The sequence below is a fragment of the Tyto alba genome, unplaced genomic scaffold (genome assembly GCF_018691265.1).
Source record: "Tyto alba isolate M040663 unplaced genomic scaffold, T.alba_DEE_v4.0 Super-Scaffold_6, whole genome shotgun sequence".
NCBI lineage: Eukaryota > Metazoa > Chordata > Aves > Strigiformes > Tytonidae > Tyto > Tyto alba.
The window spans coordinates 5,265,796-5,285,153 of record NW_024881327.1 but is presented as its reverse complement, the minus strand read 5'-3'; the positions used below and the strand labels follow the sequence as shown (position 1 = coordinate 5,285,153).

Sequence of the window (19,358 nt, the reverse complement as noted above, 5' to 3'; positions counted from 1 at the left end):
CACCTGCAGAGTTGTTTCTCTCACATATTTTCATTCTTCTCTCCTGGCTGCTGCTGCACATAAGTTTTTTTTTCCCTTCTTAAGTATGTTAATCACAGAAGTGCTACCACTGTTGCTGATTGGCTTGGCCTTGGTCAGCAGTGACATTGGCTCTGTGGGACATAGGGGAAGCTTCTTGCATCTTCTCAAAGAAGCCACTCCTGTAGGCCCTCTGCTACTAAAACCTTGCCACACAAACCAAATAAACTCCCATTCAGTCCAGGGGAAGTTCAAAGACTTTTCTAATATTCTTCCACCACCAACACCCCTTGCCCCCCTCCCCAATAATCACATCCTCAAAAAAGTTTATGGCCCAGGAATTCTCTTAGTGGCAGGGACCTCTCTCACATTATGAATCAATACTTTCTAGATAGTATATTCAAGAAGAGGTCTTTTTTTTTTCTTTTCTTCTACTACAGCAATTCCAATTTTTAGAAATACTGATAGCTATCATATGCACTAAGGACAGAAGAGAGCAAGAGTCTAATCCTACACCTTGCAAAACAAACTTAATTTATCAAGCTTTTATGCTCAACAGGAACAAAAAACATTAATTGGGCTAAATCACAGGAGGATGAAAAAAAAGTGTCAAGTTTTCAACAGTCAAAGATAATGCTCTGAAAAGCAATGTATTTAATTTGAAGATATTGCTCCAAGTTCTTTTAAATTATTGTCTTCTTATAAGTCTTCAGAGAGAACTGAATCACATACTTGGGTTTTTTTTCAGTAAATATGCAGGATAAAATCTTCTTCCATCAGATGAAGGTAAAGATTTACAAATATTGAGATTATACAGGAGCAAAGTTCTTAACTGCAAAACCGCACACTATTCTGTGTTTCACAAAGATGAATCAGGGTTTCCTTTTTTCATTGAAGAGACAAAGGTTCTCAGCTGAACCTTCTGTTATTGAGAAGGCTTCATGAGAAACATGTATAGCTTCTCTTTTTCTTCTCTGTTCAGACTGAATAAAGAACAGTTTCTGAGGGCAACAAGTTAGTTCATTGTGTCTCTTGTCAAAACATACAACAATAAACCACACAGCACTAACCAAGAACTTACTTTACATTATTTTTTAGATTGAATAATTTGACGTTTCTGCAATGAATTTTAGCAAAAATACAAAGCACCATGTTTGGGTTTTAAAGCTGTTTGACCTGTTTCAATACTTGTGAAAAAGCCTTACTTTACAGTTGCCATTATAAATGCATTTTTATAGAAAAAAATGTATGTGGGAAAAGGATGTATAAAAAGTTTGAAAACACCATAATGGAAGAATTACTTATATTTTTAAAACTATGTTTGACACAAAGAGACAAAGGAAGGAGGAAAAATATATATGTAGCAACAGAATAGAAAAGAATTGTTTCTTTATAAAAACCTGGAAATTCTGCAATACATTTTTGATACTGACCTTCAGCGCTAGTACTTTAGTCCTGCTCCTCTAATGAAAATGTATGAATCACTGATAATTAGATAATGTATCTGTAGTGGTGAAAGTGTTCAACTATTTTCTAGTAGTTACATGAGGGCTATAGCAACAAAGCCAAGCCATTTTCAAATGGTAAAATAAAGAAGGATTTACAATTCAGTTTCTTCAGACTGTCAACCAATACATTAATCACTATCACACTTTTTCAAGTGTTTGTGTTATATATCTATAAGCATTAAATGTAATTTGCACATCTATATCTGTGACTCCTATGTATGTTATGTACTCATATAGAATGCCCACATAAAAAGTATTAATTGTAAAATATATACAGGCACCAAATTCCTTTGAAAGATGAAGTTCTGAAAGTGTCTAACAAGCATCAGGAAAATGCAAAGTACAGAAAAATAATATATTTATATTTATATATGTATTTATATAATTATTTATTTATTTTTATATAATTATAGGATTATTTATATAATTATTTTATATAATTATATTTTTATGTAATTATTATATTTTATATATTATTTTATTTACAGTAGCATCTAATCTTACTTTTCTTGACGTTTTAAATGGCTGCCTAGTATTAGACTCGTTAATATAGCTCAGCCATGATCAGGTTTCTCAAACATGGACTTCTAAATTATCCAGTAAATCAAAGTACATTTGTCATAACAACACCATTAGAGTTAACCATTCTAAGAAGATTACAGCTAGTGTTGTCATGCCTACCAGAGCAACAATTATTGGTTTAGATCTGTAATTAGTTAAATCTTGATGTTTAGAGACTACCATGAACTCTCTTTTGAAGACTACTCTGTACTTCTCTAGTCCTAACTTACATAAAGCCATAATACTTGTTTAGTACTACAGAACGAATTTTAAAATACAGTTTTAACTGTTTTCATCTTGTAAAAATACATTTATACAGCTGGACTTTATGACAGTACACTGCAGATCATAAAACAACTCTTGGTCAAAGAAAACTATAGTGTTCTAACTCCTGAGGTATATCCCAAAGCACTGTATTCAAATTCCTGAATAATCACTGCAGAATTTCTAAATAATTCAACTTTTCCAAAATTCTTGAATGAAGTTTTCCACCTCAGAGACTCACATATATTTTTTCTAAAGTGAAAGCATCCTAAGACACAATAGTCCATGCATGTAAACCCTGACAAAGACAACTGAATAGCTAATGTGCTATTGGAAACACGTTATAAAGCTTACCTGAGATAATTCATTAGTGCCCACAAGTCCATTGTTGTCTGAATCAAAATAATTAAACATTTGATCTACAAGAAGTTTCTTCAAGGTCATTTTCTCATCAACAGTTTTATCTTTTGATTGTGCAAGATATCTCCGATTTTGTAGATCCAGTAGCATATTTTTTACTTTGGTATATTCAGTAGGTTTGCATTTATCCCCTGAAAAGAAAATACACAACAGAAGATTATTTTGAATTTGATTTCTTAATAATAGTTTAAAAGTTTGTTTGTTTGTTTTTTAAATTGGAAAAGCAGAAACTATTAACTACTTATAACAATACCAACAGAGTTGCTTTATGAGGCAAGGAATTTGTTCTGTAGTGGTTTGATCCATATCATTTCCTTGTACGGTCTTCAGACTAAGGCCAAAAAAATATTAATATTACACTTCTAGATACTTTCTGTGGAAAAAGTTTTCTATGTACAGAAACTAAAGAAAATTCTAACAGTTTCCAGGCCTGTGCTTTTTTTTTTTTTTTTTTTTTTTTTTTATTTAGATAATTCTGGAAAGGTACATCTGAAGATTTTTTAAAACATTATCTTTGGTAAAGCATTTCAAATAAAATTTCATAAAGTGAATACTGCAATGTAATATATGCAGCAAAACCTGCAAATATGATAGGAAATGATACATTATAAAGAACATATTTCATAATAATATTTGACTTCTGAAAGTATAAAATACACTGAAGTGCTTATAAGCTAGCTCGACCTTTTCATTTACTGGACATACCAAACTTATTTGAACAAAAGAACATGGGATCGACAGAGGAAGTGGAAGGATATATTTGACAGAATCTATTCTTTTCATTATCAAGTCTTCTATAAAGCAGAAATTGCAACAGCAGTTATCCTACATACAGTGCTTACTGTCACTACGTATTCTAAACCAAAACAGAACACAGTGTATGTCTGGTATTATCTAATATCAGTTGCTGTATAGTTTAAATTGAACAGAGAAATGGTTTAAGTTTTGTTTTTATTAATATAATTTACTATTTCAAAAGGCTTTTGATATGATATTTAAATGTGGACCAGCAAAATAACATGCATTTCTTGCAAAAATACCTTTTCAGTTAGCTACTATTTAAGTTAACTTCAAATAGTGAATTCAAGGCTAGAGCAATACACTGATTAGCAAAGAAAGCTATGTTCCATTCTTGTATTTAGGTGTTATGATGAAGATGCAAGTATTAATGAGGAACAATTATTTACCTCACAGAAACTGCTTAAGCAGTTGTTTTATTTTGCAAGTGGATCCCATTTAAGAAGTGTCTAATTTACATGTATGAGACAGGAGTTTATTGTTTTGGTTTATTTAATGATACATGCATTATTATGGTGACTGCACCACTATGTACATCTCCATCACCATTTTATAAGGTAGAAAGAGCAATAATTCCTAAATGCTTCTCACTATCCTATCAAGATTCAGATCTAGAAGAGAAGGACTCCTATGATAGAAGTTAAAATAATGGAAATTGAAAAAAAGGTTTTAGGAATCAAAACCACTCTAGCATATTCTTTTTTTTCTTCTTCTAAAAGCCACTACCTGTTACGTAGCTATCTGAAAATCCCAACTGAAGTAATAAATGAACAAAACCAAGCTGCATTTAACTGACAGCCTAAGATACACATAGTGTTTGTGTACCTGTCCTTACCTGCCAGAGGCATGGAGATTGAGGACATAAAATTTGCAAGAGCCGAGTTCTATGTGACTGCTTTTCAGGGGTCTAATGCAGAAATACTCAGTAGGGAAACGTATTTATTCCTTAGCCATTCTGGAGCTGCAGAGAGCAAACCTTTCTTCTATCTGAATGGATATCGGCTCCAGGTGATGGGGATGGAAGAGGGCACTTAACTTTAACATACTCTAATTCATTTGGGTGAACTCCAAAAGGCTGGGCCAGGAAAACAAGTGTCATGTTTGTCTCCTCTGGATAACTTTTCCGGCTGTGGTGTCCTCAGAGACAGACAGTTTGGTTCTACTCTGGTGCAGCTGAAGTCTAACACCATTTTAACTATACACCTGGGAGTGGGAGAGGGGGGAAGATAAATCCTATTTCTCAGATACTATACTGCTCAGATCTAGTTACCATGTACAGATTTTACCCCCTGTAAATTATTTTTGATCCAACAGTTCTCATTCTGCAATTCTAAAACTGAAAAGAGATATTTCTACCTTAGAGATATGCAACATAAGCAGTTTATTTCTTAATAATATCTCTTATATTTATTATTATTATTATTAATATCTGTTATATTTATTATTTCTTAATAAATCCTGGATTTGTCACAGTATCTTTGATAAGTTGCTACATGACTGAGTTAGAAAAAGAAATGGACAATGAAAAACTACGTCACACTGACAATTTTTTTTTTTCCTCAAGGCAAAGGACAATGTCTCTCACTTTAATGATTGATCAAGAATTGAATATAGGTTCACACCTTTACAAAGACAATAATATTCTAATGAACATTAACATAATTAAAGATTATTTATTTCTAAAATATGGACAATTTTTGCATGGGTCGCACAAATATTTCCACATAAGAGATTATACAAAGTAGTCTAAATTTAGAGAAAAAAAAAAAAAATATGTATCACATGGTCATGAACAGCATTGTAATAATTAGTTGGTTTTCCTACTTTTAACTCAAAACAGAGTTTATGGAAAGAAGTTTTTAAAGAAGTTCAATCACAGTCCAATAAAGCCATTTTAATGCACTTTAGACTTTCCCTTTAGATATAAAGTTAAGGAATGATGAACTAATGTATTCTCTCAAAATACATATTCAGAAATAGAAGAAAGAATACAGACAACATATTTTCTACAGCATTTCTTTTTTGTATGCTTCTCATTGCATAGCACAAAATTCTGAAACTAGAGTAATAGTCACAGAGCACTTAATATATAATGTTTATAAACTATTTCTACAGAAAGGAAAAACATTTGTACCAATCTTTTTAATATACAACATAAATGCTTCCTAATCTAAAGTTATCTGAGAGATTGCTATTGCTGCAAGTTTGACGACTTCTTGTAGAAAAACTTCATTCATAAATCTAGAAGGCTGTTAAACTTTTAGTCACACTCTCCACCTAGTAAAGCTACCACAACATCAGTGGCAACAAAATAACTTAAACTACATTGCATTAGTGTATATATGGTTTATATTACCTCATCAACAAAATAACAGAACTTCCTGAGAACAGGTTGCTAAAATTGGTTATAGGCATTCTATACTAAGCCAATGTTTCAATATTATTTTCCCGTTCCTGTGATGTCCTTTGGAAATATTGTTAACCTGAAAATTAGCCCAAATTTATCAATATGTTGTATCAATTACTAACAGAAAATATTAATGTCTCTTTAACATTAATTAAAATAGAATGAAGGAAAATTATGTTCTTTAATTATCTAAAAAGTAGCCTTTTTACAGATACAGAAACCTTAATCATAATGGCAGTGTGTTGAAAACCAGCTGCAAATAAGGTGAATACAGTTCATAGAACTATTTCATGTCTCTACAACCCATCTTCAGCAGATGATTATTTTATACTCAACAATGGTGTTAAAGTCTATCCTCTTTATGGAGCTGTTTGTACCATGTCTGTAAATAATAGCTGTAATTTGGTCTCCGTGTGTACCTGCTCACTCTGCAGATCAACCTGACTGAATTACAGTCCCAGCCATGATAATCCGTTGGCTTCTGGTGTATGTTTTTTATGTTTACTAGAGCCCAGTGTGATTCTTTTAGTGCTTCACTAACTTGTTTGAAAGCTAGTCCTCACGATGAAAACACTTCTAACACCTTTTGGAAAAATCTCTGTTAGCCATCATTTATGGTTTAAAACAGATGCTATTTTGTTTCTCTTATCTAAATAGGTGAATCTGACCCATATAAACAACAGATTTATCAACAGTAGCTCCCTGCAAACACTGTGCCACAGTTCTCTAATACTGAAGTAGCATTCCCCTATCCCTTTATCTGAAAAATTACCACTTTCTCATTATTTTCTGCAAAGTAATCAGTGCAATAGAATTATTATATTTTGATCTAACATCCACCTTTTAAATCTTACTATGCATTCTAACAATAGATTTTAGGCTGGTGACAGATGAACCTTCAGTTTACGATCTAAGCTAATTATAGCTATGTAAACCTGTTTTACCACAACGGTTCTACATTAAAACATTTTGATCTCATACTTAATTCAAAATAGTCTTTACACCAAAGATTCCATTGACTTTGACAGAAGGACAAACATGATCAATGGATGCAACTGACGGATAAGAGGATCACAAGAAAACAATGAGACACAGCTAGTCAACACATTGCACAGCTTTATTAACAAATCACCCTCTTACCTCATTGCCATGACTGCCTTTCACTGTAATATTCGAGGAAATGTGAAGCAAATGTTTAAATTACAAGAATGAGGCTCTGTTTACAGGAGACCTCCCCGCTAAGCTGGAGAAGCAGCACAGAGAAAAAAACTTAAGAGTTGCTTTATTAATGTTCTAATTTAGTAAGCATTACTCATGAAACAGTTGTCTCAATGACAAACAAATGGTAAATGGGGATTAAGTAAAACAACTGTTATAGTGAGGAAAAGTAATTTATGCTTAACATAACTGAGAAAGGTAAACTACTGGGAATATACTACAATTATATTACTTGCAAAAAGGCCTAGTAAATTCTATATAATTATCTACACACATGAGAGAGTAACCTATACACTGCATAATTTACTTGCTTAATTCAGTTTTCTAATACTATTTTTTTTTCCCATTTGTGAACTAGTCTTCCTACACAAATTTAATTTCTGAAAAACTACTAGAAAGCATTTAAAGCAAATTTTGTGTCTTCTTGGGTTTTTTGTTTGTTTCATTAATTGAAAGGACCAATTCTACTACATGGCAGATTTTGTCAAAAAAACAAACCAAAACCCTCTGCTATGATTTATTTTATAATTTTCTGACATCATCTGTGCAAACCTAGGAGGTGTGCAGAAACCTAAAAGAGACAGAACAAACACACTGGAATCAAAGTGAAATACTCCGGTCCCGTATCTTGTAATTTCTGAAGTATTGATAGTCCTAATACTTAATTCAAACTGAGAAATAGAAAAGTGAAAACACTTGGATGTTTCCTTCCATTTGATATAAGAGTTTTGCACCTGTATCTCCAGTTACCTAGGAAATAACTGAGAGTCAGATTTTGAGTGCTATTGTACTCCTAGACAACACTGAATAGATTATATTTACCCATAATACGGAAAAAAAAAAAAAAAGTGTATTTGACAATTTAAGTCTTACTTAATTTTCAAGAGAGAGATACGTATCAAAACTAACTAGTTATTTATGAAAACTTGGCAAATGAATACACACATTATTCTTATCACCTGTAGAAAAACACGAAAGAATCAGCTAAGATAATAGCTTAGGAGTCGTTCCTTAAATCCAAAGTCAGATATCAGAGTTTTGTATTCTATAGCTTTTAGAAAAAAAGCTAGTATATATAGATAAGGGAAGAAAGAACAAGGAATTTAAAAAAATGTAATAAAGACAAAGCATTTGATTTCTGCTCTCACTTTTTTCATCAATTTCATGGTTCATACATGTATTGTAACCTTTCCTTGACTTAGCATCTCCATCTACACAGCAGAGAAAACCCTTCTGTCAGTGAGTTATCTAATCATTAATATTCACGGAATGTCTACCTCCACAAAAGTCATCAGCTGCTCAGATACAGTTGGATTCTGAGATATTTTATGATTTTGAGCTCAGTTGTATCCATATAGCACAAACAATTTCCACAAAGCCAATTTTCCTTCAAAATTAAAGTAACTGGATCTCCCAGAATTGGCAACTATTTTAGAGTGGACCATAATGCATATGAACAGTTTTAAGAATTCCAAAACTGATATAAACATAAATCAAATTTTTGGAAATGGAATAAACCTGATAAGCAGCAAGCCTATTGTTAATCTTGTACATGCAATTTGAACATATTCAGAATAATTTAATTAGCCAAAATGATCCACTGCAAAATACAAATTATATTCCACTAAGTAAAAATGAGAAATTAATCCAAGATAACATACATATATATACACACACATATCTAAACTAATACAGATATGCACATACACATTTATGTGCACATATACGCGCCCATACACAGGATGAAGAAGTCACTATAGTTATGGTCAGATATTAATTCAATTTCATCAACACTCAAGAGACAACTTGAAGGTCTTCATCCATTTAGCTATTTTTCAAGATCCAGTCTCTATAGATGAAGCATGAAAGGTGTAGCTCTAACAGACAACCAAACATTTTAAGCCACCAAAATTGCTTTGGTTTATCTGAAAGAACCTTCAGTTCAGAATCATTTCACAATATCTTATTTTCCAATATCAAACTCTAATTTCCTAAATCTAGAGCTCAACAGTTTTGACCCTTCTTCTCCGCTTTCCTCACTGAAGCTCCGGAACTGCACTTGAAGAGAAGCAATTTCATTTGTACATAGACCTAATTCTGATCTATGGTCCAGAGGTTGAAGGGGTGCAGAGGAGAGCTTTACACTCAAAACTAGTATTTTTCAATAAAAATGCCTGGATAAACAGGGATTAACATAAAAATTTTTCCCTGCTGGAACTATGTTTTAAATAAAAGATGAAAATTTTCTACAATTTTTAAAAAACATGAGAGTTCAAGGCTGCAAATCTTGGCCCTGCAGCTTTACGTATTCACCATGCTTATAAAAAAAGCACTCAGTCAAAACATGGGCAGCTTTATGTCTTATTCCAATGACATATATAATTATCTAAATCTAAATTCAGCATTACTGTCAAAGTTAGATACTTGGGTATTAAGGACTTAAATTCTTCAGTTCTTCTGTGTAAATAGGTCTAAGTAGCCACAAGAATTGGTAAGAACTTTCAAGGCAGTGTTCTCTATTTACTGCAATATACATATAAAAAATACCTCCCACATACATAAAAACCCTACTATCCAGGGACATGCACACCAATACAAAGTTTTAAAGTTATATCTGTCGTTGTTCTCAGGCAAACACTTCTAGAGTGATTAAGAGAGCTGGCATTATAAAATAGAACTGAAGATAGCTTTTCAAAGCCTTAGTTCCACTTTGTAAACAAGGAATAATGCTGTCCTTTCCTCAAATATTACCAGCTTAAATGCTTTTAAGCATTCTGATCTTTCAAAACTGTAACTCATAAGACAGAAGTAATAATTTTACTTAATTATACATATCTGGCACAAGTCTGGTGTCATGTGTTATCTGGAGGCATATATAAATAGCTTTAAAATACTTAAACAATGAATAGTTCAGATAAATTATTCAGGTTTTCCTTAGAGATATATCACTTAGGTTAAATACCATTAGAAGCAGAATCAAATTTGTGTTAAAATAAGAAAGTAGGTAATACTACTTCGTTTTTTTTTTTTTTCCCCCAGAATTAGTTAGAACAAACATTCTATGGAGAGCGAAAGAAAGATTAATTGAAAAAAGTATCAAGGAAATGAAGAAAAGCACCAAGATCAGCTTTTGGGGTAGTGGACACACTTTTACACACACACATTTTTACTTGTTAATGCAGAGTGGTTAACATATCACAGATCCCTTGACAGAATAAAAGAGGTCACACTGGAAGTAAGGGATGTCATGCAGAGGTGTCTGGACAGGCTGGAGAGGTGGGCCCAGGTAAACCTCATGGAGTTCAACAAGGCCAAGTGCGAGGTCCTGCCCGGGGGTGGGGGCAATCCCAAGCACAAATCCAGGCTGGGAGATGAGTGGCTGGAGAGCAGCCCTGAGGGGGAGGACTTGGAGGTATTCGTGGGTGGAAATCTGACTATGACCCAGCAATGTGCACTTGCAAGCCAGAAAGCCACCCGTGTCCTGGGCTGCATCAAGAGCAGCGTGGCCAGCAGGGCCAGGGAGGGGATTCTCCCCCTCTGCTCTGCTCTCGTGAGACCCCCCTGCAGTGCTGGGTCCAGCTCTGGGGCCCCAACATAAGAAGGACACAGACCTGTTGGAGCAGGTCCAGAGGAGGGACATGAAGATGCTCAGGGGGCTGGAGCAGCTCCCCTGTGAGGACATGCTGAGAGAGTTGAGGTTGTTCAGTCTGGACAAGAGACGGCTCTGGGGAGACCTTATAGTGGCCTTCCAGTGCTTAAAGGGGGCTACAGGAAAGATGGGGAGGGACTCTTTTATCAGAGAGTGTATGGATAGAACAAGGGGTAAAGGTTTTAAACTGAAAGAGGGAAGATTTAGATTAGATATCAGGAAGAAATTTTTTCCTGTGATAGCGGTGAGGCGCTGGCCCAGGGTGCCCAGAGCAGCTGTGGCTGCCCCCTCCCTGGAAGGGTTCCAGGCCAGGTTGGACGGGGCTGGGAGCACCCTGGGCTGGGGGAAGGGGGCCCTGCCCGGGGCAGGGGGGTGGGAACTAGATGGTCTTTAAGGTCCCTTCCATCCCAAACCATTATATTCCTCTTTATAAAACTTTCATCTTCAAGATGATATCTGAAGGCCATAGAAGGTTGACAATAATGATCAAAACATCATTTTCACAGCTGAGAAAGCAGTAAATATATGGGTTATTTGGACTGCACGTTAGCATCACACACATCATAAGCAGAGTCGGTATTTGACTGGCAAATGTAAAAGTCTTCTACAGGATTGTCCCTGACTTCAAACATCTCATAAATCCACACCAATTTCAACCAGTGATATCACTTCTCAAAGTTGCTTGATGTCTCTGATGCTTACCTCAGGGTGTTCTACCATAAAAAAGAAGTAATGAAAACAATTTAACAAATGTGCCTAATTTTCGAAAGATATTAGATTACACCAGGTATGTTATTCTTCTTTTCCCAACATGTGAAGAGACTACCTATTCCCTGATTTTTTGTTTTCTTGTATCCAGCCTACCCTTTCAGATCAGTTTTTCTATTTGTCCCATGCATTATAAAAACCCATTTAAAAACTGTAAGTAAAAATTCATATACAACATTAGTAAAATAATCTGGACTTCCTTGTTCTTCCTACCTTATTAAAAGAGAAGCTGGAAGAGAAAGAGAAAAGCAATGTGCTCCAGAGGAAGGCACTGCTAAAAATGAAGGTTCAGACAGGAGTTTAACACAGTATTTTATTTTCCCATCTAGTGGAATTAACCCAACCATTGCTGTTAGTCTTCCCCCCAGAGGCCTTCGAAAATTTTGACTTGCAGTATCTAGACTGATACCATGAAATCTATGAAATCCTATAGTCTTACATTAAAAAAAAAAAAAAAAAAAAAGAAGAAAAAAAGGATAGATTAAAATATATTTCAAATCCAGCAGGGAAAGACTTATGGGATGTAATCTTAGCCATAAATTTATGTAGAGTTCTTGTTTTGCTTCTTGGGAAACATAAGTCAGAGGCCTTTCTTATTTAAAAAAAAAAAAAAAAAAAGTTACTGAAAAAGAGATTAAACATAACTTATATTAAGTCTTACTCTTCCCAAGGCCTTCCCAGAAATGACGGGTATGTACAGGTTTATGAAGGTGAGGTCTCAAGACTGGGTTAAGCTTAACTAAAGCAGCACTACAGTTAAAAACAACAGTTCTGTTGCTCCATTTCTATTTCTTCCCCTCCATCACAAGTTCCAACCACTTCCTGTGTTTCACTTTTATCATAACTGGCTTTCGATGTTAATTACAGATGTTACATTCAACCTTTTGCTATAGGAAGAAAATAATTTTATATGTGTGTATATATATTTATGGCACCAGAAATTTATTGTTATTCCAATTAATATTTTAAGTAGTATATTAGCCCAATTTATTTAATTCATAAAATCCTCAATAACACAGACAAAATTACTTTAAAAACTTTCCTAATATCCTCTTAAAACATATATCTTGTGCTTACCCTTGCAGTTTTAATCTGGATACTACGGTTTCAATCTTTTCCTCGGTAAGAGTGGGGGGAAAAGGCCATAATGAGTCAAGAGCATCCTGAGGTCATCATCAGGAGGAATATGAAAGTATGGTGAAAGGTTCTTCCTCCTCAGTCTCAGCATCTGTTTGGGTTAGTTTTATAAGTTTCACTATCAGATCCTGCTTCTTTTTGGTAACAAGGTTAAGTATGAAAATGGACATCTTTTTTCCCAACCTCAGTTGAAATAAAAGACTTATTATTTATTAAGCATAAATTATCCATATATGGTTTTGAGAGAACTTAAGGTAAACAAGGTAAGCAATAGTCACTTGACCACTCAGCAATTTTTGAAACCAGTAAATCAGCTCAGGCCAAGGCAAGACCAGGCAAGTCCTGAGACCCTCTGCACTGTTGGGTCAATACAAAGGGTTTTGTGGTTTTTGTTTTGTTGTTTTTTTTGGTTGTTTGGGTTTGTTTTTTTTAAAAAAGGAGGAGGAAAGGAAAAAAAAAAAAAAAGAAAAAAAATGCACATTTTACAGGGCTATTCATCTTTGAGGCATGATTACAGTATAAGTTAAAGCAATTCAGAGAAATCTGAGCTACTGTGGACCAAGGTCAGTAAGTGTACGTGATGCAACTTGATTTTAGCCAGCCTGAGGAAGAGATATAAATAGTGCTTCCCAGGTTGAGCATCAGTTCTGTACTTGTCCTCGGCTTTCTCAATCCTTCCCACAGAGACACAAGAGAATATACTGGTTTGGCAATAAAGGTATAAAAACAAGATTTATAAATTGAAAGTCAAGTAAAGGAGCATGAAATTTGCCTTTGAATCCATACCAGAATGTAACCTAACCATACTGGTCTGGCACCAGCATAAGCATGTGATCAGGCTGATACGTCTTAACAACTTCATACATCACTTCCAGTTTAAGTGTTTCTCTACTGTATTTAGTGTAGGCTTGAAATTGTATATTGATGTTTAAACAAATTTTGAGAACTGGTCAGTTATGGTTGGGAAGGTGATGTCAAAAGGATTTTAGTGAAATCAGAAACCTTACTGAGACCTGTGTGCAGTCCCACTTATTATAATCTTACCAGGTCATCTACTGTACTTTAAATTTCGACAGGCTTAACTAAATTCACTGTTCCAGGAAGAAAAAAGGTGATGTAGGAAAAGACAGCATTGTATTATGAAGACAGATACCAGTATCTCCCTTAGCTATGCATGGCGAGCTTAAATACTGTAAACATGGCAGTTAGTATATTATAATGACAGATCTTATCACAGGTCCTGCAATACTATTACATGATGGATGAGGTGAAGGTAAAGTACTGTGACAATCATACAGTGGTAATACTCACTGTGGAGGTTTATATTAAAAACTCCACATTCTTTTAACAATAATTTGGCATCACACACACTCGTGTGAATTTTAGCTCATACTAATCCTTGCAGTTAGAGTTGTGTAAATAAGTGCAAGAGAAAAGCTAGGCCTACATAAGCTCACTTTCACTTAGTATTAGAGATGCAGTGTGTATCTTGCAAAGTTGTTGGATTATACACAAATGTATTGTGACTAGTCATCCCCAAACAGAATTTGGATCATTGTTTCCTTTCACAGACAGTTACAGAAAAGGCTACCTAGAGAACAAAATGAATAGTTTTATTCTAGCTTAACTATAAAGAAATAGATGTTTTAGTCAGAGATTTCTCTATTCAACTACAAAAAACCTGCTGACCTAGGAGTTGTTTCAAAGATGTTACTATCTGTCTTTATGTACAGCCTTGTATCTTTATACTTCATCTGTGGTTTGATGCAGAAACACAATCAAAACAAAAAAAAATAGATTCTTAATCTTTTCACCAGCTTCAATTAAATTCATTGCTTTGTTTTCTTACAACTAAAATTTTCTTTTGTTTAAGTGTTTTGCTCAGCATTTAACCTTCAGCAGAAAATATCCTTATTCACATACCTATGTATTTTAAAAGTAGTTTGATTTCTATTCAGTTTCATATTGATTCTGTTTTTCTAGATATAATCCTTCACATACTTAAAAAAAAAATGTCTACTGATAATCACTAACTTAAGACTTAGGTAAAAATGGTATAATTAGACGGCTTAATTTGAAAACAGAAAAACAATGTGTTTTGGTTTTTTTTTTTTAAAGAAAAAAAAAAAAAACACAGAAAAAAAAAGCCACCTAACTGAAACTTCAGCATATTATAAATGTATGTGGAGTAAGGCTAAAGCCAAAACTTTAAATTCACAGTATTCATTCACACTATATTTCTAACCTTTCTAAGCTAAGACTGTATCCATATCACAATTTAAAAGTCCAGCAAGAATTACATACAAATGGATTTTTTGAAAAATATTTGTAAAAATGTTAAAATAAGACGTATAAAGGACACAGAATTTCCACTCCAAGAGACGAAACATATACACACATACATATAAAACCACCAACCAGATGCACATATGCAACAACAGAAAACACATATTAAATTTCTGAGCTTGATTTTCTTTTTGGTATGGAACAGGAGACAGTAGTTGGAAAGTTAGGACAGAAAATTGCTGAAATTTAGGTTCATGTAATGCTAACTCAGTGGCTTTACTTTTTGCCAAAAATTGTATGATACAAATTTTCACGAGTGTTACAGAATTTTCACATTTCTCCACCTATCGCCTCACTTTTCAGTAAGGTTTTCTTAGGTTTGGTATAATTTTTTCTGAGGTAGTGCCACTTGGATTAGGAATACATTTCTTTCAGCTTATTTTCCCAACCTAAGAAACAATTTGTTCTAAGAACTTCCAGAGTGTATTGTCACGCCTTCCCTTTACTCTTTTAAGTAACTCTGAATAGCTGAGTTCCTACGGCATAGAGTACTGAAAGTTCTACCATACCCAGCTCTCCTGAAGAGTCAAGACACTTTTTATACAATTGTATTTTGTGTACAAAGTATATGATAGTGCTTAACATCTCAAGTTCCATCAAAAATACTTTTCAATAAGCTATATCTATACCTTGCAAAAAGTTACTACGGTTTATTTCATAGTTGTAGTTCATATAGTAGATGAGTTTCAGCTGAATTTTAAAGAGAAGATATTAAAGAAGGCAACATGGTCGAACTTGGTCTTAATATGCTTCATTTTATTTACTGAAGTGATTTATATGTGATCCTATTTTAAGAAGTTTTGAAGATACAGAACATATTTTCTTCCTCAGAAGAAAAATAGAAAACTAGAGGAAAACATTTAAATTAATATTAGTTCAAATTAAAGAATTTTGATTCAAAAGCAAGCATAATAAAATTAATAATTAGAAATCTACCTTAACTTTTCTGCAAGTATATAGTCTATCTTCTACCTCTTGCAGATATTAGTAAACTTTAACTCTTTTCTTTACAGGTACATAACAGAACTGAAATTTTATATTAAATGAAATTTCAAATAGTGACCTAAATAAATGACCTTGTGACAACTTCAGCTACAGGAATTCTAGCCACGTGCTTTGGACACAGAGCATTCACCACTCCCAACAGCTGTGATAAAGATCCTCACGAGAAACACCTACATCACAAATCTGAATATATATGTGTTCAAAAAACCCACTAATTCTGCATATTTCACTGGTAAGAAAATTAACTTTATTTAGGACATATGCAAATCAAAGCAACCTGAAGGTAACAAGAATCCAACAAAATTTCCTAACATTTTAAGATCCTCTCTGCTTTTTGTATTGTCACTTTGCTGGACTAAATTAGAATGAAGGGAATTATTTTCTTCTATTTGTCATAATTCTGATTCGTTATAATCTATTTACTTTCTCTCTGTAACTGTTGGATAGTGTTTTGTTACTAATTTAATGCAGCTGCCTTCCAACCCCAGTGATGACTGTCTCCTAACCATAACTCAAGACAAGTGTCAGACATACCAAGATATCTACATAAAGACTACCATATGTGTGTCAATCATTGCTATTAAAATGTCAAAAGAAAGTTATACGCAGGCCGTCTTTTGCATTTGAACCAAAGAGAACACATTTAAATATGTTATTTCAGCATTAATTTAATTTTGTTGTTGAATTCTGACATCTGTCAGTGTATACACCAAATAGGGCTAAAGTAAACATGGAATGAAATTACAATTTGAATAGTTTTAATGATTCTGCAATCATATTTTTTCCTTGGAACAGTACTTCATGGTTTGTTTTGGGTTTGTCTGGGTTTTTTTAAACAGTAAAAGTCTCTTTGACTTCACTTATTCTAAGTTTTTAGAATAAAAATAGATAATTAAAAAAAAAAAAAAATCAAGCTATACTCTTCCTAAATGACAACAGCTGACTTGAAAGACCATCTGTGGATAAAAATACCATATAACAATTTTCACAATTTCCAGATGTTAAAAACATATTCCAGCTCTGTATTATTTCATGTCAATAAAAAGTGGAAAGCTTACAGAAAATTTTTATTACTCTCCCAATCTAAATAAAATATTTCTAAATAAAATATTATCTAGTTAATGGATTTTCTTGGGATTGTTTTAGGGATCACTGAGCACAGTTCTACAACATTATGGAATCTTGCATTTGTAATACCTAACACTTACATATTGTTTCCTGAATAGGTATACTTATAGTTACTATATTTTTGTTATATAAAGAAACTGAAATAGGTAGTTTGGTTTATCTGTATAAACATGTCACTGAACAGAAGATAATACCTAACACTTTAAAACAAGGGGTTTCAGCCTGTTTACTACTATGGGCCATGCAGCAATTTGGGGTCCATCTATCCTCTCACAACAGATTGTGTAATTGTGGCAAAGCCGACAGTTTTAATTCCATGCACCTCCTCTTCACAGATAAATGAAGGGAGGTCGTGTAAGATTTCAGAATATCAAACCTGCAAAATGCATACAATTCTTGTTCATTTATAGAAGAGTTACACCCATATCTGCTATTTCTATTCTTATCTATAAAATCAGTCACTACTTAAATCTCATATTCAGATTCTTACTGATAGAAAACAGTTTCGCTATCTTTTAGCAGGTTTTGAAAGTTTTGAAAATTTGTCATAGTGACAGGATCCAGAATCAGCTGAAGGCCTGAGATGGAATTTCTTTTAAAGCTTTCCTTTTAAAGTAAATAGGCTTCCAGTCTTCTCTAAAAACAAATACGGAATGGAAAAAAGGCAACCCTTTTGGGGCATTCCTCTTTAAGGGAATTCTAATCACAAACCACACTAAAATGCTCTGCACCACCATATATTGTTGTGAAGCTGCAAAGTCCTGAAGCCATTCAGGCTCAGCTGGTCTATGGAGAAGGAGCCACGTTCTCCCTCCAAGAAGTTTTACCTGTTCAGAATACAAATATCAAGACAATGTACAGCAGGAGTAGAAGAGCTTCCAGTGACTGAATTATACTAACATCTGCGAACTGAAGGGTCCCTTAACTGTGAAAGGAAGATCTACGTATTTGTTAAGAAAAAAGTGCTAAGAAATTTGTTAAGAAAAATTATATATTAGAGCAAAATCAGTTCCAGATACCTGTGGTAACAAAGAGCAGTAGTGGCCGTGCTGGTTAACAGAATTACAACAGCAAGAACGTAATGTGAGATGAGAAGCCTGGACAACATATAAACTCCAAGCACAAATTTATTGTCAAGGCATGTTTGTTTGAATTTTCAGACTGATAAATGACAGAAACAAATATCAAATAAGTTCAAAAATAAAAGTACATTCATTAAACAATAACTGCCATTAAAAAGTCACCCCCTGCCATGTGATATTGCTGTTACCATTCCAGAGAAAATATGATGTTGGGAAATTATATCAGAAACAGAATATGTGTACAAATATGTATACTTATGTACACTAAAAACAATAAAGCAACAGCAAAGTTCAATTGTAAATAACATATCAGATAAGTATTTATTCAAAGCATTTAATATTTTGAAAAGTGTCAATTATCAACTTAAGAATGGGAAAAGAGCTGGATAAAACTGCTTGAGATAACTACATTCATAGCAGAACAGTTTTAGCTGCTATTGTATCTTCGTTGTTTCAGAAAACCAGGAATACAGTGGGAACACTACAATAAAGTACTAGCAGTTGTATAGAAATAATTTTAGTTATAAACAATAATCATCCTCTGTTCTTAATTTTGTACTAAGTAGCAATCAACTCTAGAAACTCATTTAAGAAATTCTACAAACAAACTATATAAACTTCTTCTTGATTGGTTGTTTCAAATAGCAGGCACAGATTTAATTTAGATAGTATGCCCTCCATTTTAGTTTCTTATATTAAATAATACTGTAATAAAGAAATCAATATTTTGATAAAGATATTTCTTTTTCATACATGAGAGAAAAATATACAGAGTTATACTACTACTATTAGATCACATAGTGAGTATGGTCAAAATCTATTCTGTTTTTGCAAACTCATTCTAATTCAGAAATAAAGCAAAATGAATTCACGAAAAACTCATGCACTGTCTAAAAACATACTTTATATGTACTGAAATATGGTGACAAAATCTCTGGTGATTCAGTATGACTGAATTCTGCTTACTAGTACAAGATTTTTATTGGAGGTTAATTTCCTCACTAATTAGACACCCAAAAGTGTATTTTCAAAAATCCTTGTCTGGAAAT

The 19,358-nt window shown here is 33.5% G+C and overlaps 1 protein-coding gene across 2 annotated transcripts in view; it reads right to left on the bottom strand.

Moving 5' to 3' along the window:
• FSTL5 (follistatin like 5) overlaps positions 1 to 19,358 on the bottom strand; it is a 330,515-nt gene that overhangs the window by 149,495 nt on the left and 161,662 nt on the right. For both annotated transcript variants that reach the window (XM_042808092.1, XM_042808093.1), the window contains exon 5: positions 2,706 to 2,902. In XM_042808092.1, coding sequence (XP_042664026.1) covers positions 2,706 to 2,902 — 197 coding nt within the window. The remainder of the gene's footprint in view (positions 1 to 2,705; positions 2,903 to 19,358) is intronic.